The following is a 24,390-nucleotide window of genomic DNA, read 5'->3' as shown; positions in this document are numbered from 1 at the left end:
TCTCCTTCACTTGCACATTGCAGAAGAAGTGTGGCTTTAATGTCAAAGGGAAAATTTTGTCTTCTGGTTTGGATTACCTCTCTGAGAAACCCCCAATAGTTTGAGCAGTGCTGCACTAGAACAAAGGAGTCCAGGAACTAAGAAGTACTGCTCAAACTTCAAGAAACGGCCCTCTTTTAACCTAAATTAGATCTTTTATGCCCCTGCCTTGGTATTACTTGTAACATTCCCCTCACTTAGCTACACTGTGTCACTCCATGTTTTATAATTTACATCCTAGCAGCATCAGTCCCACATTAGTTCAAGAGTAACTTCTTCCAGCACTGCCACTTTGGGAAGCATTGCACTTGAGAGTCTGTCTGACTAAACGGCAGGGTGGGGAGCAGAGAGAGCGAGAGCAATTGCTCGCCTTGCTTCTGTCCCATGCAGTTATGATACACTTTTAACACTCTGTCATGGAAAGAGAAAGTTTACTTCCTTCTATTTTATACTGAGCGTATTTTAAATTCCAAAACTGTTTTACAACCATGAAATGTTAGAAAGCTTTATTGTCATATCTACTGAAATTAATTATGGGTGCTGGTCCTGAATTTTCTCTTGAAAGGTCAGGGCAAGTGATGATGGGTAAGGCTCTATCCCAGAACTGCAGTCAATGCCAGTATGGACACAGCATAATCTACATGCAAGTATAGCTTATAGAAAATTTTATGGGCTGTGTTCTCAGTTCTGGAATAAAACTTGGTGGGCACCGTTGTCAATTTAGGAGAAACTTTTTTTTGTGTGTGTCCTTATTACTTTAATAGCAATAGGTCAAATTCAGTGTCCAGCTGCCTTTGTTTAAAGCTGCTTAACAATGAGTGGAGTGGAACATGTGCACCCAGTTAGCATGGCATGCCCCCACCAGTGGGTGGGAGGGCCTGTAATATGACAAAGCTCAAAGTTGGAAAAATTATGCCTCTTACAGGCCAGTTGATAAAGAACAAATCTGCACTGATATGTTTTGTAACTCTGCCTTTAATAAACTATTCACAATATAGAGGTTTTGCTGTGAAATGTTTTCTTCTAACGCTGCCCTACAAGCTACTTGCTTAGATGTTTGGGTGGAATTTTAGAGTACTTCAGAAACTGCCTTATGCCAGGTTTGACATAACTAGCTTTCCCTGTCTATACAAGCTTGTTAGCATCTCTCAAGAGACCCCAGAGCCTTTCCCATCACCTGCTATGTGAACCTGGAACTGACTGACCTGCGACTCTATTATGCAATAAACGGCCCCATTCCAATTGTCTTTGTTGAGTAGGAATTTATGACCCAGTAGTCTCCCTCAGATTCTAGGAGTTAGGTGTTGGTTCTATAGCAGTTCGGTGGGAAGTATCCTGCTGAGGCCAGCTGCATGGGATTGAAGCCTCATCCAGGCATAAACATTTATCACAAATACAGTACTGTACAAGGCTTTCCCCCTAAGCCAGACCTCTTACCCACATGGTTTTACACCACCCTTGAGTTGTTTTGCTTGGCTGGGATGTACCCTTGAACTCTGACAGTGCTTCTTCCTTACCTGGATAGAGGATAGGGAGGGAAGTGTCAGTGTGAAATAACCAGCCTAGAGTGTGTGGGGAGACACATTTACAGCTCTGCATACTTTTGCCTCTAGCCATGGCCATTAGTGGACTTACAAAGGCATCTTTCCCTTCCCTCCCCCAATATACAGGGTCACTTTGAGAAAGGATTGGAGGGTTTCTGCTCAAGCTTCTGAATGCTACAGGGTCCTATCCTGTCCACATGATGAATTGTATTTGTATACCACCCATTACCTTAGTCCATCTGAGTTAAAATATTTTATAAGCAGCTGTTGGGTGAGGCTATCAAAGTGTTTGTAGTAACATGGCAGCATGAGGCTGTTCAGACCAGTGCCTGGTTTTGCAAAGTGGGCTGGATGTAAGCTAGTAAGATGAAGCATATGACAACATGGAGGTGGTTCTCATGTCCAGCAATTGGGTGTACAAGATGGGTTGCACTCCCCATGAAAGACTATAAATTTAGCTTGGTGGCAAGGGATAGTCTTGGAATGAGCATTGTCACTGGAAGCCCAGCTTCAGACAAATTACCTGGTGAACTGCAGCTCTCCCCGTGTCTTGAGATCGCCATAACCACCCCCATAAAAGTACAGCTGGCACCATTGCTACCATCAGTTGAACACCTGGTCATAAATATTTGCTAACGTATTTCAAAGCCAGTTATTATTTAGTCTGCTTTTTAGTTTTATCAGTCTTTCATTAATTTACGACACACATATACACACGACTACCTAATCTTTCTTGTATATTTCCCTGATATTTCATAGATGAAGGGGCAGTTTAAAAATACTGAAAATGATTGTACATCAAAGACAAATAAGAACTAAGCCTTAAGCCTGGACCAGAATCAGGTTTTCAAGCAAGTTTCTGCACATCTTTTCCTCCTTTGCACTTCTTTCCTGTTCATTGCTTATTCTGTACCTTTCCTCCAGCCACCTCACTTCTGGGCTCAGAGTTTCCCTGCCTCCTTTCCTCAGCCACACAAAAATACTCTGTTTTTAGGGCCAATGTGAGGTTCTAATCCCAGCCAGACAACTAGCCCATGTCTCAAAGAACTATAAACATCCTGACGGGTTGTGGGTCAAGCATTCCATGCCAACACAGCAACTTAGCCCTCTGGGCCCCACAGAGAACCAGCAGAGTCAATACTTATCTACCCACCTAGCATTTCTGTGCTCCAAACTGCTGCCCAGCTAACTTTCTCCTCTGTGAAGTTTGTAATGTGTTTAACGCACCTCTAAAACCTTCTCTGGAAAAGTGGCTGGAGGTAATTGGAGCAGATAAAAGGTAGTGGTCCTCTCCTCAGTGCCATGTTTCTTTACAAAACAGTGCTTTCTTCACACATCTGTAATGTAGTTAGACCCACAAAATGTGCTGCTCACAGTGCAAGTCAGTATCTCTTGGTTAGGAAAGGGACCTCTCATGCCCAAGTCAGATCATTTGCCCTGCCGGCATTATGTATCAGTAGAAAACTAAGGACAAACAGGAATACAGTTGTAAGTACACACAAATATTCAAATTAACCAAGAATTACTTCCATAGATGAGAACTTAGAATGAAATATTTATTATCACAGAAATTTTAAAAAATATTCTTTTAACCACAATTCTGCTTCATCACAGTGCAGAAGGCCCTTACCATTTTCAAGATTCATATTTATACATACAAAGAGGCATTTCTGCACAATCTGTGAACATTCTTTATACCCAAATCCCTTTACATCAAAGATTGAGAGCATTTTGCCAAAGGTTCTGCTGCTGTGGTATAGATCTATTTGCATGGGTTGTGCATGTAAACACACTTTCCTTGCCAAGCTGTGCACTGGGGCAACAAAACAGGATTCATTCTGCATTAGTTGCAGGATCTGGTTCCATTATTAGGAGAGTCAGGACTAAAACATCCCAATATTTGGAACCCAAGATGAGAGTGTTTAAATTATTTTGAGATTAAACAAGGTTCTGTTTCCATTATAAAAAAATCTGAAGCTTGATGGATTCCTCATGAACAATAAAATGAAAGAGTTAAAATAAATAGTTAGAAAACAAGGTTGACAATAGCAATATTACTGATAAGAGACACATCTGGATAATTTTCTCCACATCACCTGTGGAACTACCTCATGCATTTATGCTAGGGACATACCGTGATGCTGGTTGTTCCATAACTAACCACATTCTTGCCCCAGTCTGGAGCCTTTCATCCCCAAAATGCATCATTGTTGAGCTGGTATGCTCTCAGAATAAACCTTCCACAGCAGATACATACTCATTGTCATGCCAATACTGGGGTTAGGAAAACATCAATGGGAGTTGGGTGGGAAGGGGAGAAGCAATGATTCCAGCAAGTCAAGTGTGGTTCGAGCAACAGGGCAAGGAACTGATGTTGGCTTATGCTGCTTTGGGCCTGCTTTTCCCTGTGGTGCTTGGGTATCTCCTACTGGAACCAAGTGGCAGCTCATCTCCAACCAGTGCGAGAGGGCTGCCAGCCTCCATTTCCCAAAAATGTAATAGGAATTCCCTATGAGAGTTCTTGTGTGTGTGTCCTCTAATTCTAATGCAATCTGCTCTGCCTTTAGAAATGTGTCTGGAAGCTATGACAAAGAGGATGGCCGGTTTTGGCTTTTGATACTTTGACGCCATCTGTTCTTAGATTGGTATGATGAATGGGTGGAGTGGACAGAAATTGAGGTGGGTACAGATATCTAATGAATTTCCATATTCAATCGACAACACTACTGCAGGAAAGGCCTGCTCAGTAGCACCAAAGGAAAGCTGGAAGAGGCTTTAGTCCTGGTAGGCATCGATGGGGTGCATGCGTCCTGACACATTCATGCATACTGGATGCTGATGGCAGGCCTATGTTACAACATGTCAAAATTTGCTTCTGCAATTTGTAGGGATCACTGCTGTGCAAATTCCTAAAATTTGGAATTTGGACAGTGCAGACTATTAGCATTTTTCATCCAAAAAAAGATAAAAACCATCATGAAAGGCATATAATCTATGATTAGCATTTTGAACAAAGCAACACCCCTCCTCCCACAAAAAGGAATCTTGCTAGGCCACAGCTGTGCTCTTAGGCACGCCCTACCCAAGTCCTACAGGACAAAGTTGCCAGGAGATAGAGTGCACACAGTACACTTCAGACACCTCTAGTATCTTGAATTGGTGCCTGCCATTTGGATTTGATGCACTTCTTTAAGAATCCAAGGTGTGCAAAAATGGTCTGCTTAAGTGATGTATATTGCACATAAAATCTAGAAATCGTGTTGCAGAGATACAATATTCTCCAAAGAGTCAAAATAGTTCTACCTGTACAGTAAATACTAAATTTAAAAAACCCATATTACTCCCAAATTGAAGCACATAATACTGACAAAGTTTAAAATCGGATAATCTACATATAAATTACATTTGTAAATGTGTATAATTAAATACCATAAAATTTCAGAAGTCAGCCATGACGCTGAGAAGTTTCTTGTTTATACCACCACAAACGCCATCCAAGAAAACAAAAAAAATCTGCAGTTTTAGACAAAGCACTGGAAAGAGTTACAGCATTGCTGCTTAGAGAGGTAGTGCCAGCTCCATCCAACCAGATCAGTGCTTTGCCGTGCCTCTTTTGTTATCTCTAAACTAGGATGGAGCAATGTAGTAAAATGTAAAAAGGCTATAAAATTTTACAAAAATAAATAGTTTCAAATGCTTTACAAAATGCAAGGCATTTTGCTGCCAAGCATCTTGAAACTCCTTCAACAAAAGGGAAGAGGCCTGTAGTCCTTTAAATACTTTAAAAATATATTTGTATTTACTGAGGTTGCAAATCCAAGTATGCAGCTCCAGTGAATGTCAACAAAGTGTCTCATTTTATATTAAAAATAGAATCATTAGACTTTAGAAGATGTTTTCCCCTTATGGAAATTACTGTTATGCAAATTTTTCGGACAGATTAAAAATTGCACATTTAAAAAAGTGAGATTTGTGGGACTAGGGAAAGGTGCAAGGGACATATTCCTTGCATTTACCCTAGGGTTAAAAAAATTGCACAATTGGTTTAATAAATACTCCATTTTATATAACAGCTTGCCACTTTTTGGTTTATATATAAGTTTTGGAGAACCACTTAAGAATAATGTCTAACTACCATTCCAACGTAACACTTTGTAGTTCAATCCGTCTCTCTGTGGCTTTTTCTTCAAACCAGCATAGGGTGGCAGCATAGGAAAAAGTATCTTTGGACTTTAAAAAAGTATCAAGACCCTACAAGAATCTCCATGATATGGTCCAAATCACTGAGATCACTTCTACATATCGGGATGTTGCTTGCTGAGGAGGAATTGCAAGAAGAGAAGGTTTTCAACATCTCTTCTGTGCGTGCCATAGGCGATGCTCTTGGAGGGGTTAGTGAGGGGCAGTCAAAGTCTGAATCGTACATCGAAGTGTCAATATCTTCAAAAATGTCATCGATAGCCAAGTCTTTCAAGTAGCTAGTTGAGCTTGAAATTTCGAAGGAACCAAACGCACATTCCACTCCCTTCAAGTCTTGTCTGTCATCTTCCAACCGAAAGCCTGAAGTTTCAGAAGTCTTAAACTGATCATCTCCAGATCCAGCCAGGTACGAAGGTGGGCTCACGTCCTCCATGAAGTCCAAGTCTTTCAGAATAGATGAAATGGCAGAGGACATGTCATTATCTGAAACCACCAGCAAGTTGTTCTCAATTGGGCCTTCCACAGGCCGTGGCTCACGACCGTTGGACTCCTGCTGATGAACGCCTGGGGAAATGTGAGACGGCATTCCAAACAAATCCAAGCCCAGGTAACTGGAAGAGCTGGTGCTGAAGCCACTGCACATATGAATGAACTGCTGGCTATTTTCTTGCCTCATCTCCTCCTGGATTTGCCTGACTGTGTTGGCGATAAGGACAGAGCGGTGCAGGTTTGGCTCTGCCAGCATCTTGTAGGTCTGTAGTTTGGTGAGGCACACATTGAGCACCAGCTGCCTCTTGAGTGGATATGGCAGGTTTCGGCTGGAATCAAAGGCACTTGACACACCTGCCATGTTCTCTTCATAATCACTCAGCTTGCGTTTCAGACCTCTTCCCAACATGAACCTGAAACAGAGCATAAACCAATGATTTGCGGATCGGTATAACACAGTCAAGTATATGGCTGTAACAACACTCCTAGGGTTTATGTGTTATATATCCTTTTTTACCATGAAAGTCCAGGTGTTATAGTAGAGTTTCCAGACATAAGCCAGACTTTTGTTCAACAAGGGTGCTGTGGCAGATCTCTTCATAGCAGTGATGGCCAAACTTGGCCCTCAGGTGGTTTGGGACTACAACTCTCATCATCCCTAGCTAACAGGACCAGTGGTCAGGGATGATGGGAATTGTAGTCCCAAAACAGCTGGAGGGCCACATTTGGCCATCACTGCCTTCATAGAGCTAAATGATCGCTGTATTTGGAGGTGGAAAGGAATCTGCTCTAAACTCGCCAACGACTCTGGACAGAAGGCGGAAATGCAAGGATAGCTAGAGCTTGCCACAAGCATGAAGAAAAGCTGCTGACCTCAACTTCCAAAGAATTCCAGCTTTAATTTTGTAAACACAAGTTTTTTTTCTTACAGTTACCAATTTATGCTTGGAAGCATGTGGGCAATGTCTAGTGCAATTCTAGAAGCCCAAGGTAATGATTCGGATATCAGAGTGAGGGGCTTCAGTGGCCATGTTGCTCCTTAAAAAAAGGTAAAGTACCCCTGACAGTTAAGTCCAGTCATGAACGACTCTGGGGTTGCGGTGCTCATCTCACTTTACTGGCCGAGGGAGCCGACGTTGGTCTGCAGACAGTTTTTCTGGGTCATGTGGTCAGCATGACTAAGCCGCGAAACCAGAGCAGCACATGGAAACGCCGTTTACCTTCCTGCTGGAGTGGTACCTATTTATCTACTTGCACTTTTTAGCATGCTTTCAAACTGCTAGGTTGGCAGGAGCTGGGACTGAGCAAAAGGAGCTCACCCCGTTGTGGAGATTCAAACTGCCAACCTTCTGAACGGCAAGCCCTAGGCTCAGTGGTTTAGGCCACAGCGCCACCCAAAACCAAAACCAGTCCACCCCAAAACCAGCAGAGTAAACGCTACATATTAAATTAGGTAAATAAGAAAAACACTCCTTTGCTTAATCTTCATGATTTTTGCAGGTCAGAGAATTTTTACTTCCTTAATTTAGCATAGTGTTGAGTTTTCAGTGGCAACATTCAGAGACTAAAGATTCTTTCCCAATTGCCCTCCCCCATCCCCCAGCCTGCAAAAAATGGTTTAAACATTGAGTGAGATTTCAATATTCACTTTAGGTTGCTTGATCTAAAAACTGGTTTGAGCGCTGAAGGAAAGCTGGGTTCTCCCAATAATTTTTTTGATTTTGACCATACTCTCTTCCCTCCCAACTTGGAAGATAGACTTTTAGTCTTGGCGAACACAGAAAATAGCTCTCAGAGAAGCTGTTGAAGCCTTACTACTCCGCTCCTGTTACAAACTCAACAGCTTCCCCATGGCTAAAAACAACGCAATGTATTTCAAAGCAACAGTGCTTTTGCTCAAAATTCCAGACAATGAGGTGCTTGGGAGAGACTTTTTAAGCAGAACTCTTAGCTCTAAGAAGAAAGTCTTTCAGAATGAGGAAAGCTGGGTGGGAGGGAGAGAGGAATGATCTTGCCAAATGCTCCCAAATGAAGCCAAGCAGGAAACAGCAGTTCTTACAGCAATTGTAGATCAAAGTCCAGCAAAGGGTGTGCACACCAGCCATCCTTGCAACTAAATTCCTCAGTGTTTCTCCTTTGTCAGCTGTTCCCACAGAACCCTTACACTGCCAAGTTTCAGTAGTAGTGTGGAGATCTGGCACAAGAGCTTTTTAAAATGAAAATGAGAGAAGAATAGCATGTGCAAGACACTCTCTTTGAACAGTACTGCACTCTAATCAGGATCCCTTCCAATCTTGGAAAATTTGGGAGGTTGTGGGCATGTAGCTGCATAAAGAGGGTATCCCAAAACCTAACACAGAATTTGTACTTCATAATGATAAAAACCTAACGCATGATTCCTCAAGCCAACTTCCTTAGGACACTCTCAGTTTAAGTGTCATACCACAAGAGAGCAGCAATTAAGGTTTTTCTACATAGAAAACACTTTTGTGAAAGAAATCTGTAATTCACATGCAGATCATTTTATGTCATGATCACACACTGGCATATTTGGATGTGGTTTTGCAGTACACAAGGCAAATGGCAAATTTGAGAAAGGTAGCTATGTTGCACCAAAAAAACAAAATCTGTTGTGGTAGGTTAAAGAACTATTTGTTGAGACGCCAGAACTTTAGTCCATAAAAGCTTACGCCACACTGCATCATATAGTCTTCAAAGTGCCGCAAAAACATTGCTTTCTGCAGCTGAAGGTAATGGTTTGAATCCAGAAACGTTTTGCATAAGCAGAAAGGCACTTCCATTAGGCAGCCCCACCAAATTCTCCTAATTTCCCCATCCTGCTACAGCCCCCTTAGGAGTGGCTTTTCAAGGGGTGAAGGGGGCTGTAATGTGAGGGAGACACCAGGAAACCTCCACTGCACTAACTGAGTTCTGCTTCTCTACCACTAAATCCATACCAATGTGGGTTTCACAACACTTACTATCCCAAACCATCTGCCTGTAGGTTATGTGCCATTTCCCACACAGAAGCACTTGGCCTTAGTGAGAGAGCACACTGAAGGCTAAATTTACTGTGGCATGAAGTTTCATGGATAATCTCATCAACTGGTATGAAATATCATTTGATGTGTCAATATGTAAATGAGTAATTGGCAATCTTATTAATGCATCCCCTTTTCTGGACAGTGCTTAAAACTGCTTTAGAAATAATAAGGTCCGAGTGGTGCTCAAGCCTCCCACAATTTGGTGCATGGGCTCAAGAAAAAGGACCATGTCCTTCCCTTGTTTGGTACTAGAGAGAAGAGAGAATCCAGAAACATCAAAACAAGTGCACTGGGCATTTGCACTGTTGCAGATAGATACTGGTGAAATCTGGGCTTTGCAAATCTGCTTTTGGTAGGCAACCGTTTGGAGATCCTTCAATTGCTTCAACACACACACAGAAAGGGGTGGTGTTGGGGATGCATAAATTTGAGACTGAAAGGCAGATTAAGACTGGAACGCAAGTATGTAGTCCCTGCACACTGCAGAGGGCCTCCCAACTTCCCTTTCATCTCAGTACTGGGTTCAGCCAACAGCTGCTCAGCTGACAGTAGTGGTTGCCAGCTCCACACTGCAGTTCAGGCCAGACAAATTTTCCAAACTAAAGACGACCATATGAAGATTCTCCTATGACTGAGTGGACCCCTTCTCCCTCCCTGAAATACATACAATATTACCTATGTTCTGTTGCTCTCCTCTGCACAGATCTGTGCCCTTCCCAACAATTGCAGAAATATGCAAAGGTAAGTAAGCACAACTTATTAAGATTACAAATTTTGGATTACTGTTTTGCCCAGCTTAAAAAATAAGCAGACCCACCCTCCCCTAACACTGCAGCTCCAACAAGGTCTGAGGATGCTCAGATGCAGCACTGATCTACTGAGATGTTCCCCCATCTTTCCACAAAAGTGCCACATAAAGACTTCTTAAAACCTTACAAAATGCATGCCAATACCATGAATCCTGACCATCTCGACTGCATAATTGTCCCTTTTGCAGCAGGCACAACAAAGAAACTAGAAGCACCTTGGAGACCACAGGACATGTAGATTGGGGGGCAGCAAGTATACAAGATGCATGGTAACCACAACTGTGTGAATTGGTTAATGCAGATCTTTTCATGTGAGCACAGCACTTATTAACAAATGGAAAGGTTAAGTGAAAGACTTTGGGTAGGATCCTCCTAACAAGTCCTTTCAGTGCAAACCCTGTATGAGAGCTTCCGCTTGCACAATGGGGTTCCCTTCCTCCCCACATGGCCTCCAAAACTGTCTCAGCGGGGTGTCAGAAGAACCCCTGGAAGAAAAGGAAACATTCTGACTGGCAAGCTGCAGTAGTTGCACTGATGGGACATTCATGGCAGCCTGGTATTGGAAGTTCATCATTTGACAGCTAAAGCTACACCTGTGCATAGGAGCTCAAGAGAGCCAGTGAATGTTGTCAGGACTGGAAACATTCTTAACCACTGGAAGAGTTAATCTTAAACCCCTCACTCTGAAGTGGCAGCTATGCAATTCCTGAGCCACCATCTTCAAGGGAGACAAGACACCTGACACAGACACCAACTGTTGCAGAGAAACAGCTGCCTCTCCCAACACATGAAGCAAAGACAAAGATGGCTCTTCATGCAGAAGAAAGCACTTAAAGCAAAAGCGCTTCATTACCCATTCTTTTAAAGGGCTTCATTCTCTCGTTTTCATGAAGAACCATTGCTCCTAAACTGCTTCCTTGCTCTATTTTCCAGGCACAATTGTAGCTGATCACAGGTGTTTACTTTGGTCATTCAGCTCTCAGCTGATCAGTTAAGGAAAGTAAGCAACCACTTTTAAAACCAACATCTTGCAAGACTTCAATAAAGGAAGAGGGACTGGAGAGAATCGGCTTCAATTCTTGGCTGGAAAAGCAAATTGCTGTTTCTAAACTTTGGATACAAACTGAAATGGAAAGCCTGCCATGTTTAGCACAATGGGGAACTCAGTTTCCTTGCTTTCTCTTGTTACTACAAGACATTACAAACTTCCTCTGTTTGAATTCACCCCAAAAAGCAGGCAGTAACTCTGGATAAAGTAAGCTTGTTACTCTGTAAGTAGTATGTATGCAACTCTACTAAACTATACAGCTTTGGCAAACCAGGAGATCAACACCAGCAGCTTCCAGGTTAGTTATTTTGTATGAATAGACATTTCAAATTATTTTCAAATTTCCAAAGTATTTACAAGCAATTGTTTGTAACAGTCAGACAGAGCTACCCAATGTCTTTTCAGATTTTTTAAATTATTCATTTTAATTATATTTTCCCCACGTTTAAAATCCAAATAATCAACTTGACAAAGAAATCACACCACAGTCTAAGGAGTGTGAACACCATTTTTGTGCGTCTCTCTCTCTCTCGGCTTATAACACTATGGGAGCCTACTTTATCCACCTCATTGATGGCACAGAAACAGAACTACAGTGGTACCTCTACTTACGAATGTTTCTACTTACGAATGGAGCTCTGTCCGCCATCTTGGATGCGGTTTAGATAGGATTTTTTCTACTTACGAATTTTTAGATAGGGTTGCTTCGACTTACAATTTTTTCCAACTTACAAATGTGCGTTCGGAACGCATTAAATTCGTAAGTAGAATTTAGGTCATATGGTGAATTAGATCTGGATGCTGTTGTCCAGTAACATCTGGAGGGACACAACTCCTATAATGCTTGACTACTGGTCATGCTTGCTAGGGCTAAGAGTGGAAATGGAGCCAACCTCTAGAGCCAACAGGTTCCCATTTACTACTTTAGATTACTTATCCACAACAATTCTGTAGGTCAGAATTCTCGCCATATTAGCCATAGGATAACAGACTGAAATATTTGCTTAAAATTGCTTAGGAAAATTCTTGTTGAAGCTTACTCTCTAGCTCCAACACTCACCTTCTTCAGAATTTCTAAAGAAGCCTGCATGGATCAGACACATTTCAGTATCAAGGGATGAATAAGTAAATGGATAGGTTAGTTTGTGGCTCAACCATAATTTTCTCCTATTAAAAAAAATGTAGTTGTAGGTTTAAAAAAGTCACCCAGGTTACTGGTTTGGAAAACCTACGATTGGCACTAAATGTAGCAGCAATAAGCATTTAGGTTTCCTTATCCTGGCATATGGTACAGGGATACAATCAAAACACAGAATACCATTTCTATGCTTTGTCCCTTTCAATATGCTGTACTCAGAAGTTTACAAGATTGTGAGTTCAACAGGAAGCAGCCCATCTGAAGCAGAAGATGCAGAAGATTGAGTTCAAGTCACAGGTCAACAAATAACAAGTCCTGCATATGCAGGGAGGATGTTTTCCTTGAAGCCTTAGGTGAGAGGTGCATAGAAGAACGTTTAATACTAAGAAATATTACAGTACTTTTATGCCATCAAGGTCAGACCCAACACTTCTTGGGATCCTACTGAAATGAGAGACGGAAGGTTATTTCCGAATGAGCCTTTTAAATACAACAAACCAGTGTCTCTGGAACAACTATGGGTGAGTCCTAGAGGTCTTGGAATAGGCTGGTTGCATCTTCTATCAGGTTCTCCACCTTTTGAATGGGCCTCGCATACATGCCCAGGCCACTCAGCCCCCTGCAAGTGATGAAGAATAACTATTGGCTCAAATGGAAAGAGAATGGTAGTGGAAGTATGGTGAGTTGGTGAATATCACAACTGGACCTCTGATGAGTTTAAAAAATGTTTTGGGAAAGACTTTAGCAGTGTGGTAGATGGTTAGCTCTAGGGACAAATAGAGGCTCACCCAATCAGGAATTGTGCCAGGGATGATAACTCACATGTTGTCCACACTCTGCAACAGCCAATGAGCTCACAATAGCAAGGAAAGGCCCTGAAAAAACACCCCTACTTCACAACACACAAAATGATTCCATAGCACACCCAGTCGCAAAGTTACCAATGACCCTGATTTTCCCCAGGCTATTGAGTCTTAAAAAAGATCTTTGGGGTATTTGTGGAGTGTTACGATATATGTAACTTTGGTGCTGCACTGAGTTTTACCATGCCTATTTTATTTCCTGCTGCAATAGTTTTAATTATGTTGTTTTGTATTTATTTTAAGTCACTCAAAGAACCCACTATTGGGCAGTTCATAAATAGTGCCAGTCCCAAGCATGTCCACAGATACTGGCACAATATACATGCACAAAGGAAAAGAAGGTACATACGCTTCAAGACACTTCTGACATAGTTTCTTGTTCAGGAGCGACTTGACAAGAGGAATACGACATTTGAAGCCCATCTTCAGGATCTGTCTGTGTGTGGTGGCTCTTGATGCACTAACTCCAGCCTCAGTCCACTCCTTGTGAAAGTCCCCAACACGTTTGAATGGTCTTTTCCTGACAATCCTCTGCAGGCTGCGGTCATCCCTGCTGCTTGTGGAACTTTTTCTTCAACACTTTCCCCTTCCATGTAACTTTCCATTAATGTGCTTTGATACAACACTTTGGGAACATCTAACTTCTTTTGCAATAACCTTTTGAGGCTTTCCCTCCTTATGGAGAATCTCAATGATGGCTTTCTGCACAACTGTCAGGTCAGCAGCCTTTCTCATGATTGTGATTCCTACTGAAGCAGACGGAGAGACCATTTAAAGGCTCAGGAACCTTTGCAGGTGTTATGGATTGAGTAGCTAAACACTATTCTAATTTTCTGAGATTGTGAATTTGGGGTTTACTTCAGCTTTACGCAGTAATCATCACAATTACAACAAATAAAGGCTTGACATATCTTGCTTTGCATGTCAAGCGTCTATCTCACATACTGGTTTCACCTTTTAAGTTGCATTACTGAAATAAATGAACTTTTCAATGATATTCTAATTTTTCGAGTTTCACCTGTAGTTCACTGATAGGGAGCTCTGAATTGAAGACATCAGACAAAACCCATGGAAGAAAACACCCTTTGCCTAGCCATCAAAAAAGAACACTGGACACACAAAGTACAGCCATAGACACAGAAGGCAGCAACTTCCAGTGGTTCACTGCAAGTGGCATGAAGTTGGGAAGCAGGTGGTAGATTTTCAAGACACACTGGGGAGAAGGGGGAATGCCTCCCAAAGCCAGTCATGTCAAGGGCAAAGGAGGAGCTCCAAAGACTTGCATCCACACTGCAAGCGACACAGAACACTGTCCTAACCACTCAGCCATAACAGGAGACTGCCTCATGCACTCTGACAACAGCACTCATTCCATTTGTGTGCCTCTTGTAGTCCAGACTAGAGTCAGCAAGCAGTGGATAGAGGACCACTGCCCCTGAAAGCCCATCAAATGCTCAAGCCCATGAGTCATGTTCCGAGGTCAGCTGAAGCAATGTCATACTACAAAAGGCAAAGTGATCCCTATCTCCTACTCACTAGCAACAAAAAATGCCACTCATCACAAAGTCATAGCTTTTATTGAATAGCATCCAGAATAGACGAGATCCTGAACGAGAAAAATTCAAGCGTAGGGGAGTCAATCCAGTAGGGTTCCTGGGTCTTGGAAATTGGCTTAACAGACAGTACACTGTTGCTTATGGCACCAGCTCCAAGGTAGAAGCTTCTTCACTTGTTGCATAACTGTATGTCAGCTTACAGGGATGCAGGAGCCTCTCTGGGGCAACCTTACAAAGGAAAAACCAGGAGTCTGGTCATTGCTGTTGCTCATGAGATGGACGTCTCTAATGGCCTGCAAACAGCAGGGAGCAGGATGGATCCTGTACGTGGGAGACTGTCCTGTGGAAGGTAATAGAAGACACAGAAAGTAATAAGGAAAAGTCAGCAATTGGAGCACATAGTTCCTGAATGGATGTGCAGTACTTGTGAGTATACACACCCATTTAGAATTGCAGTGAAACTCAGTGTCTATAGTGACAGCTTGATTTACTTCATGCAGGTGAGCTGTGATCCTGCAAGGCAAGAGTGCTCATGAGTATTTGACCAACAATAGTAATAGCTAAAGCACAGTGCCTTGCCTTTGTCAATAGATAACTTGTGTGTGGCAATGAGTACCACCATTGTCTATAGGGGAAATGGCTTCCCACTGTTGTGAGGGACACATTAGAAAAATACAGCTTAGGTAAGACATAGTATTCCCATATTGCAAAGTGTGTGGGCATAAGTGACAGTTTAAGCAGTTAAGACAATGTAGCATGATTCCCCCTTTCCTTTGCTTACCTGTGTTGGGTACTCTATCCTGGTATTCCCAGTTGGAGTGGAATGACAATTGCTGTTGCAGTGTTTGCATGTGAAGTCCCATGGCAAGGTACCTGTAGGGGTTCTAGACAGAAATATTATTGCAACGTGCTCAAGCTCCACTGAGTGTTCTGCAGGCAGGCTGCTTTTTGTGAAGTGCTCCCATTTTATTTAAAGTGCCCCCTCCAAAATGTGCACAACATGGGGCTGGAGAGATATAGGCCCCGTGCTCTAATATCCAAGTTGTGGGCTCCCCGTACTGGTGTGCAGCAGTTGGGCACCAAGTTACACCATATTCTATGCTTGGTTGCAGCAACATGAGTGGACTGAACATCGATGGCTATCTTTGTCCCCCACTAGTAGATGAGAAGGAGATCAATTGCTCCGGTTATGGTGGTGATGTAAAGCCGAATGGTCTACAAAGGCGCAGTCGTGGTCTGAGTACAGGATACATCATAGATACAGGCTACTCCCCCAGCATTGCCTCTGCTCACTACTCCACTTTTGTTTTGCCCATCCCACTACCACATATTTACTGGCAGAACATTCTGTTGGTATTATCTGTCACGGCAGTGGTATATTTCCTGTCCTGCTACTGTAGCAAGGCTTCTGCCAAAATGTGTCATCCCACAGCCAGTATAACTGAGGCATGGAATTGTTCCTCAAATCAACCAAAATATAACAGTATTTAACCAGTTGGTACACAGGTTTTTTTGTTTTTGTTTTTTAAAAATTGTCTAACAACAGCGCTGCTACCGGTAGTACTATGTAACCTTTTTAAAAAAGAGAATGAAGAGATTTGAAAATGTCTGAAGAGCTTCTGTATCTTTATTGTACCATAAAACCTAGCAATCATAATGGTAAACAAGTAAAAGCTATTCAGGTAATGCTACAAATTGGGAAACGCTGGTTATTAACCCTTGCTCTCTTACCTCTTGGTTTATAGTCACACTGGAGACATTCTTTTATGCTGCTAGTTTCAGGGATAGCTTTCAGCCACTCCCCACCTTCTCATGACTCACACTGATGTTTGCAGGAATTAAAAAGTGGGGGGGGGGAGAGTATTGTTCTGGGGCCATTTGCAGGAGAAGATAAGTTACTCTCTTAGTGAAAGAGTAGCTGGTTAAATTTCAACTTCCATTTATTGCAACATCTGAACTATCCTTTAGTTTGCAAAGATGGATCGCTTGTGATGTCAGACAATCCCAAATAATTAGGTGCTTTTTTAAATATAAAAATATTAAAAATATATATAAAATCTTACCCTTGAAAATGAAAAAGTGAATTCAGGCCAGAATGTTCCAGATATGGTGTGAAGAGGTTAAGAACAACTTTGATAACAGCTGAAGTAATCCTTTTTCAGTCAAGTGATCCAACTTCAAGAAAAAATTAGAGAAACATTTGGTTATGGTATTATGTAACAAATAATTAGTTGCAACATCCCAATTATAATTTACTGCTTTATGGATTTCTGTAAGACTTGCATATAATTACTCAGAGGCTGCTGAGCCACTGCGCCTCCCTTGTTCCGCATCTTCTTCCCCACAAAAGCTATCAAGTGAAATGTATCTCCATCAACAGAGGTGATTCCATGTATCTTTCTGAGCCAAGGAACTGTAGTGGCATCAAAGATGTGCACAGCTGCTATAGTACTGCATTAGGGTTTACACAACACAAGACTGTGGCAGTTGCACAAATTGCTCACTACTTTCTTCAAGTCTTAAAAGGCTACTGGCTGTACATGCACCCTCAGTAGCTCTGTACTACTGTGTTTCACTATGGTAGCTGTGTGCACACTTGCCACTCAGGTGAATGCCAGGAAACAAAGGCTATTGGCCCCAGGAGAAATCCACAAACTTCCATTAGTATTCTGCCTTGAAAAACTGAAAGCTTTAACAGACAATTAATAATAATAATAATAATAATAATAATTTAATATTTATACCCCGCCCATCTGGCTGGGTTTCCCCAGCCACTCTGGGCAGCTTACAACAGAAAAATGAAATAAAATTATTAAACATTAAAAGCCTCCCTAAACAGGGCTGCCTTCAGACAATTACATTTTACTTGTAGTTTTCTATTCACCCATTCAAAAAGCATAGGAAACTGTGCTGGTCCCTTAGAAAAATCATCAAAAGCCACAGTAGGGTAATACCTTTATAAGGACCAACCAAACTATCACCATTTTCAAGTTCTCCAGAACTCTCTTACAGGCTGGATGTCAAGCAAAATACAGGACAGAAAAATGATGGACATGATGTTGATGCAGACTTTGGGTCTTCCATCATGTCCAGCTCCCCCACCCCACTCCCTCTCAATTCCTATTATTTTGCTTATTATCCAGCCAACAATACTCAAAAAGCTGCTCACTACTATATGACACCACCCTGATATTTTTTGAGATTGTGTTATACAAATACTTTTATAAATAAAATATGTAGTCAGTTCTCAACTGTGGACTCTTGGATTTTCTCTTTACATAGGAGAGCGGAAATGACAGACCAAATGAAAATTGTACCAAGACCATACTTCGGTCTAGAAAATTCTAAAGACAGGCAGACAGAGACACAGAAAAGAAACACGGATGACTTCACATGAGGAAACCACCGAATGAGGAAACTGCAGAATCATTTGCTGCCAAGCCCCACATCACAATTTCCAGAAATCCTAAAATGGTATTGAATTTATAACAGCTAGCACTCAAGAAAATCTCTCTGTGCCACACTGAAGTACTTGGCACCAGATAGGTAAAAGGTGACCATAGCTTTCTGCACATGGATCCTCCGCAAAAGGCATGAAGAGCTGACCCCAGAATATTGTACACCATGTTGTAAGACCTGAATGGGCAAAGCTGACTCTATTTGCTTTGCTGAGCTATCCTCAAATCTATATTTTGAAGCTTATTTTACTGAGTTATGTTAATGTCAAAAGCCAGACCTATAAATGTCATGACTCTTGTGAATAGAAATGACTGATCATGTCTACTACTAGCAAAGCTGGTGAGAGACATAAATGATTAAGATCAGATCAAAGCCTAGCTCTTTATAGGAAATTCAGGAAGTCTCAAGACACATGGCACAGATATAAAGCACTTTAGTGTTAGCTGCAATTAGAGTATTCTTTTAAAGCAAGCATTAATGCAGTTACGTGCTCATAAATTCTGAAATAAGGTACTAGAGCAGTGAGAGATTCTCCTCCCTTTGCATTTCATTTCCTATAAGAATAAGACACAAGGGAGGCAGCCACCACATAGTGTGCACAAAAAAGAAACCAGACAGAACTTCCTGGAAGCTGCTGTCTGAACCTCCCACAGTAGCAAGACAGGAGCTTGCAATAACATTTGTGTTCGCTGGATGGTGAAGTTCTCCCTTCTGTCTCCTCCTTTCTCCCTTCAGCGGCTATTTATAACAAAAAAGACAACCTCATCCCAATTCTGCTCCAAGCTGCCAAGCAGCTTCTCCAGAGAGCAACACTATACCTCTGCTATGCAGCCAAATAACAGCCCCCGCCCCAAATTTATTGCACTCTTTCACGCCTCCCCAGTTCCTGAGTGGGAGTAATACTCACAACTGTGTTAACAGGAAGCTTCTCTCTAAATGTTTCACCCAGCACTATAAGGACACAGTGTTATCCTAGCATCTAGTTATACCCAGCTTAACAACTCAGCAATGTTAGAAAATCATTTTAAATTACTCACAAAACTGTTTTTGGCAAAGAGAAATCCCTACACAGAGTCAACTCCCCAACCCTGCCTTGAGCTATAAGGTCCATATGACCTATTATTACCATAAAATGGTACTTTTTGTTGTCACCTTCCAAAAGAATACTACTTATTCCAAGCTGTCCTTGGAGACTCTCAAAATCTCTATCAATCTTACACTTTTGGACATGTCTAATCCTGAGCTAGCGTGCTCTTTCTTGCATCCATCACACATTTCTCCCCCTTCACACTGGATGCCTCCTCATACTAAGTGACATACTCAGTCAGCCCCCTCATATCCAAGCCTCTCCCTTAACTTAAGAGCAGTCCAAATCATAGCTCCCTTCCCAGGCTGCCTCACATGGAGTCAATATTCAGCCTCAGGCTGAATGAGTTCTATATCTCTAGCCCTCCAAACCAGGGGGGGGGGGGAGAGAGCACTCTGTTTTTAACAAGCTCTACCCAACCTTAATCCTTCCGACTATATCCAGCTCCTACCACAACAATTGCAATTTCACATAGTGTTTTCTTCTGTGCAGCACAATCGTTACATGTTCTCCTCAAACATAGGTATTAACTGGACCCAATGACCAATTCTTCCTTCTAGTCTACACTCAGAAGATTCTGCTCCAGTAAATGCCCCTTTTCCTGATTCTTGTGAGAACTGGAAAAATATTAGGGATTCCTAAATGCCCCAACTCTGAATGTTTCAAGTTGTGCATTTCATCATTCCCAATCAGTCCCTTACCAGTATTTAGCTTGCAATTAGCTCCCACACTCTGTGCAGCTTCTAACTGATCACCTTTGTATGAAGCTTACTTGATAATTCAGACTAATTTCCCCACACACTATCAACCATTTCCTGTTCTTAAAGGTAAAGGGACCCCTGACCATTAGGTCCAGTCGTGACTGACTCTGAGGTTGCGCGCTCATCTCGCATTATTGGCCGAGAGAGCCGGCCGGCGTATAGCTTCCAGGTCATGTGGCCAGCATGACAAAGCCACTACTGGCAAACCAGAGCAGCACACAGAAATGCTGTTACCTTCCCGCTGTAGCGGTTCCTATTTATCTACTTGCATTTTGACGTTCCTGTTCTTACTAGTGCCTAAAAATCTTTCACTCATACTACCTTGTACCCACATCCACTTTCCTTCCACAGCATAAACCAAATTGGTTTTTTTGTCCTACCAACCACACTAGCTAGTCTGTAACTTCTTGCCACCTGTTTAAAACTGAGACCAATCATTCCCCACCAATTCAGACAAAAAAAATCAACCAACCAATACTGCTTTTGGCCACAGTGACCAACCCCACATCCCTAAGCCTATTAGATTTGCTCAATGGCTACACTCAGCCAGCCTGATCCAAGGCAGGCAGCTGCCAGACCTAATTTCTTAAAACTAGGTGCCAGTTGCTCACCCAGTTCTCCTCTTCAACATACTCATTCATTCACAGACAGCTTCCCTGCCACCATACAGTTTCTACTTCTCAGAGTGAACACCCCCCACACTGCTCAAGCCCTACATGAAATTATTCCAATGATTCCTCTTCCATGCATCTCTTCTTTCTCCTTATCTCCAGCTCATTCCCAATATCAGATCAGTTGCCATAAACATCAACCACCACCCCATATATCCCTCACAACCCACACCAAAATTTGTCTACCAAATTCTGATGAAGAACATTAATTCATTGTCATTTAAATTTTGCCATTCTGCTAAAGAGCTCAGTGTACCTGGTTCCCATTTCCATTTTATCCTCACTACAAATTTGTGCGGTTTTTTTTTTAAGTTTGAGAGAGAGCCACTGACCCCAGATCATCCTGTGATGTTCACTGCTGAACAGAAATTTTAATCTGGCTTCTACTCTGGCTCTTTAGCCACTATACAACATTGGCACTATTATATAACCCATCTACACTCTCACTTCCTTCCAGAACAACAGACCCTACTCTGGTTCTCCTAAATTCCTCCCTTCTCCATACACAATTATCTTATTTTCCATGACCACTACCCCAAACTACCCCATGACCTCTGTTCAGCTGCGCAGTATTGTGCTGTCTCTCTCAGCACCACTCACAAATTCTAATCAATTTACCTCTAACACTTTGCTCAAAACCGAATCAATTCAATCCCCAGCCAAGCACCTATTATCCCCCCCTCAGACCATCTCTCTAAACATATGTACCAGCATTAACCACCACATAGTATTGTATGAACTGGCAGCACAGAAATACTTTTATAAGTAAATAAAATGATAGCCCATCTTTTTCTCATGAATTTTCATCTCTGCCCATTCCAGCACCTTATTCAGCTAGCTCAAATACAGAATCTCCCCATACCCAGGTATTACCCTGACTAACTCATGGGTAGGCAAACGAAGGCCCGTGGGCCAGATCCAGCCAAATCGCCTTCTAAATCCGGCCCGCGGATGGTCCAGGAATGAGGGTGTTTTTACATGAGTAGAATATGTCCTTTTAGAATATCTCTAGGTTATTTGTGGGGCCTGCCAGGTGTTTTTACATGAGTAGAATGTGTGCTTTTATTTAAAATACAGTGGTGCCTCGCAAGACGAAATGAATTCGTTCCGCGAGTCGCTTCATCTTGCGGTAATTTTGTCTTGAGAAGCGTGGTTTGCTTCGGCAAAAAACAAACAAAAAACCCCGCAGAAAACATTAGTCTTCCGAAGCACGGCCATAAAAAACTTCGTCTTGTGAGTCACCAAAAACATCGCAAAACGCTTTCGTCTTGCGAGTTTTTCGTTGCGCTAGGCATTCGTCTTGCGAGGTACCACTGTACATCTCTAGGTTGTTTGTGGGGCATAGGAATTCATTCTTTTCTTCTTCTTCCCAAAATATAGTCCAGCACCCCACAAGGTCTGAGGGACAGTGGACCGGCCCCCTGCTGAAAAGGTTTGCTGACCCCTGCAGTCTAACTGAACAAGTTTTTCAACTCTTGCTGCTTTCTCTTTTCCACCAGAATCCCCTACCCAATGCCCACCTTCCCCCATCCCCTAACTTCTTACTGATCTATAATGTTCACCTCCCCCCTCCCAATACCTAGTCTCATGTCTAAGGAGCACCAGCCACTCACCCCACCACAAACAGGGAATCTGCTAAAAGCAACCTCCCCCCTCCCAATTATCCAGGTATTAACATGAGTCAGCTCCCAACACCTCTCCTCCTCCCACTTGCTCCTGATATTCCCAAACAGTAGCGTTCACCCACCAGACAGGTCTCACAAGCAACATCTCCTCCCTTCTCCCCATTGCTCTCCCGCCATCCCATTCTCTATACACTGCTTTTAATAAATAAATCCTGCACCACTAATAGTCCAAACCTATGCACTGGTGCAGCTACAGTGGGCCGTATTCAGAGACTCATAGGCAAGCCAGGAGGCGTAAGCTCCACAATTCCTCAGAACCTCACCACGATAGTGATTTCCCCACACATCCACGTACACACACCCCGAGCCCCAGCCAGCACCCCATCCTTCCCCACCCCCGGGTAGCCTAGCGATCACATTCCTTCTACTCCACTTGCATCTTAACAGCCCCCCCCCAAAAAACTAAACATTAACTGCCCTATCGATTTATAACCCGAAGCCCCAGTCATCTACCCCACCCAAAAACTCTTGTTTCTTCCGCCACTTCCTACCACATCCCCAATATGTGTCCTGCTTCCCTCCACACCACAGCCCCACAATTGGTGGGGTGTGCATTTGTGTGTGTGCAGCTGCCACCTTCCCCGATCCAACCCGCGACCCTTTCATTCCCCAACGTAGATCCTTCGCACTCACCCCAAATCCCCCACTCCTCCCCACCACTAGCCCCAATCCAGCCCCCACCACTAGCCCCAATCCAGCAAAAGAAAAACCCACCCCAGGATTGCCCCCCCTTTCCGAAGTCCGTTTCCTCTGGCTCCTTTTTATCGCCCCCTCCAATATATACATATATACCCCCCGCCAATATATATATATATCTTCCCCCCCCGCCTCCCCCCCTCAGGCTGGCCGCCTTCACCCTTCCTCTCTCCTCCCCCCCCCGCCGTGCCCTCCTGCTGCCACCGCTTATCCCTCAGCTGCAGCAGCCTGGCTCACCTGCTGGGGCTCCTGAAGGAAGGCGGAGGCCAGGACCGGGACCCTCCACCCCCGGCCGCTCTCCCTCAGCTGGGGGCACCGCGCCGCCGGCTCCCGAGCCAGCCAGGCAGGCAGCCTTCCCTCAGAGGGCTGGCGACGGGCAACTGCTTGCGCGCTAGGAGGGGAGAAGGCGGAGGAGGAGGAGGAGGCAGATAGCGCCACCCACCTGCCCTCCTCCACGGCCGCCGCTGCCGGATCTCGGCGACGACAACAAGAGCAGTGGCTCCTCCTCCTCCCCCACCTCCACGGCCGTTGCTACAGAACGCGGACGCGCCTGCGCGAGCGCCTTCAACCGCCACCGCTGCACCTCTCCTCTCACTCATTGGGCTGGCCACGCCCCACCCTGCCCGGCAACCGATTTCTTACTTGCTGCCGGGCTCGCGGGGGTCCGCTTCGTCCGGCTGGCCAATGAGGAAGCAAGTCCCAGCCTAAGGGGGCGGAGCTCCCGCCGGGCTGCTGTCCAATGAGGTGCTCGTTCGCTGCTTCTTCCCTTCTTTCTTTCTCCGTTCTTTCCCCGCCCCCTTTTTGGAACTCTGCAAAGAGGCTTTTCTCGCGCAATGTCTGTCCGCGAGGGCAGCTACTGCTGGATGCGCTTGGCGCGCGTGGCAGGGCTGCCGGCATTCTAGTGGGAAGCGAACCCTCATTCATTTGAGACTTGCTTCTAAATGACTTGGCGCGACTTGCGCGTGTTTCCTGGGAAGTTAAGTCCTTGCAAGGTGGATCTGATCCACGTCCGAGTAACCGTGCTAAGGGCGGCGGGCGGATTTGTTCCGAGGCTTATTAAATGATGTTTGCTGCCGAGTAACTGTTGCCCTCAAGGTAGCAGGCGGGGAATGCACGCGTGCCTGCTTCCTCGGAGGACCCCGGTTTAATTCAGTGGGTTTCATTTCCAAGGACTTCCTTTATTTGCAGCCAGCTGAAAAACAGATATGGGGTGATAATCAATGTAGACCACAAACCTTTTATGAAACAAGATTACAAGTTTACTAAAAAGGATGAAAATGGAGTTCATAAAGGGGGGGGGG

General features: G+C 43.5%; 1 protein-coding gene across 4 annotated transcripts; it reads right to left on the bottom strand.

The window, feature by feature from the left end:
- Nucleotides 1-38: 38 nt before the first annotated feature.
- Nucleotides 39-23,507, bottom strand: LOC118079958 (SERTA domain-containing protein 2). 4 transcript variants are annotated; one of them, XM_060271528.1, is made up of 6 exons: nt 23,327-23,507; nt 16,794-16,905; nt 15,512-15,614; nt 15,171-15,243; nt 13,524-15,070; nt 39-6,685 (listed from the first exon to the last, which is right to left on the bottom strand). In XM_060271528.1, the coding sequence occupies exons 5-6, from the start codon at nt 13,595-13,597 to the stop codon at nt 5,827-5,829; spliced, it is 933 nt and encodes a 310-aa protein (XP_060127511.1). In that variant the 5' UTR covers nt 13,598-15,070; nt 15,171-15,243; nt 15,512-15,614; nt 16,794-16,905; nt 23,327-23,507; the 3' UTR covers nt 39-5,826. The 4 variants fall into 4 exon arrangements, with proteins under 4 accessions (XP_060127511.1, XP_060127508.1, XP_034960690.2 ...); XM_060271525.1 differs by lacking the exon at nt 15,171-15,243; XM_035104799.2 differs by lacking the exons at nt 13,524-15,070; nt 15,171-15,243; nt 15,512-15,614.
- Between the last annotated feature and the right edge of the window lie 883 nt (nt 23,508-24,390).

The sequence above is a fragment of the Zootoca vivipara genome, chromosome 1 (genome assembly GCF_963506605.1).
Source record: "Zootoca vivipara chromosome 1, rZooViv1.1, whole genome shotgun sequence".
Classification (NCBI taxonomy): Eukaryota; Metazoa; Chordata; class Lepidosauria; order Squamata; family Lacertidae; genus Zootoca; species Zootoca vivipara.
This window is presented reverse-complemented; position numbering and strand designations above follow the sequence as displayed.

What these genes read in the sequence shown, in the direction of transcription:
- LOC118079958 (XM_060271528.1), bottom strand. Translation starts at nt 13,597, where the DNA reads ATGGGCTTCAAATGTCGTATTCCTCTTGTCAAGTCGCTCCTGAACAAG. An exon ending in TGTCAGAAGTGTCTTGAAGC is followed by an intron (nt 6,686 to 13,523) that starts GTATGTACCTTC and finishes GCTCTGTTTCAG; the next exon opens with GTTCATGTTGGGAAGAGGTC.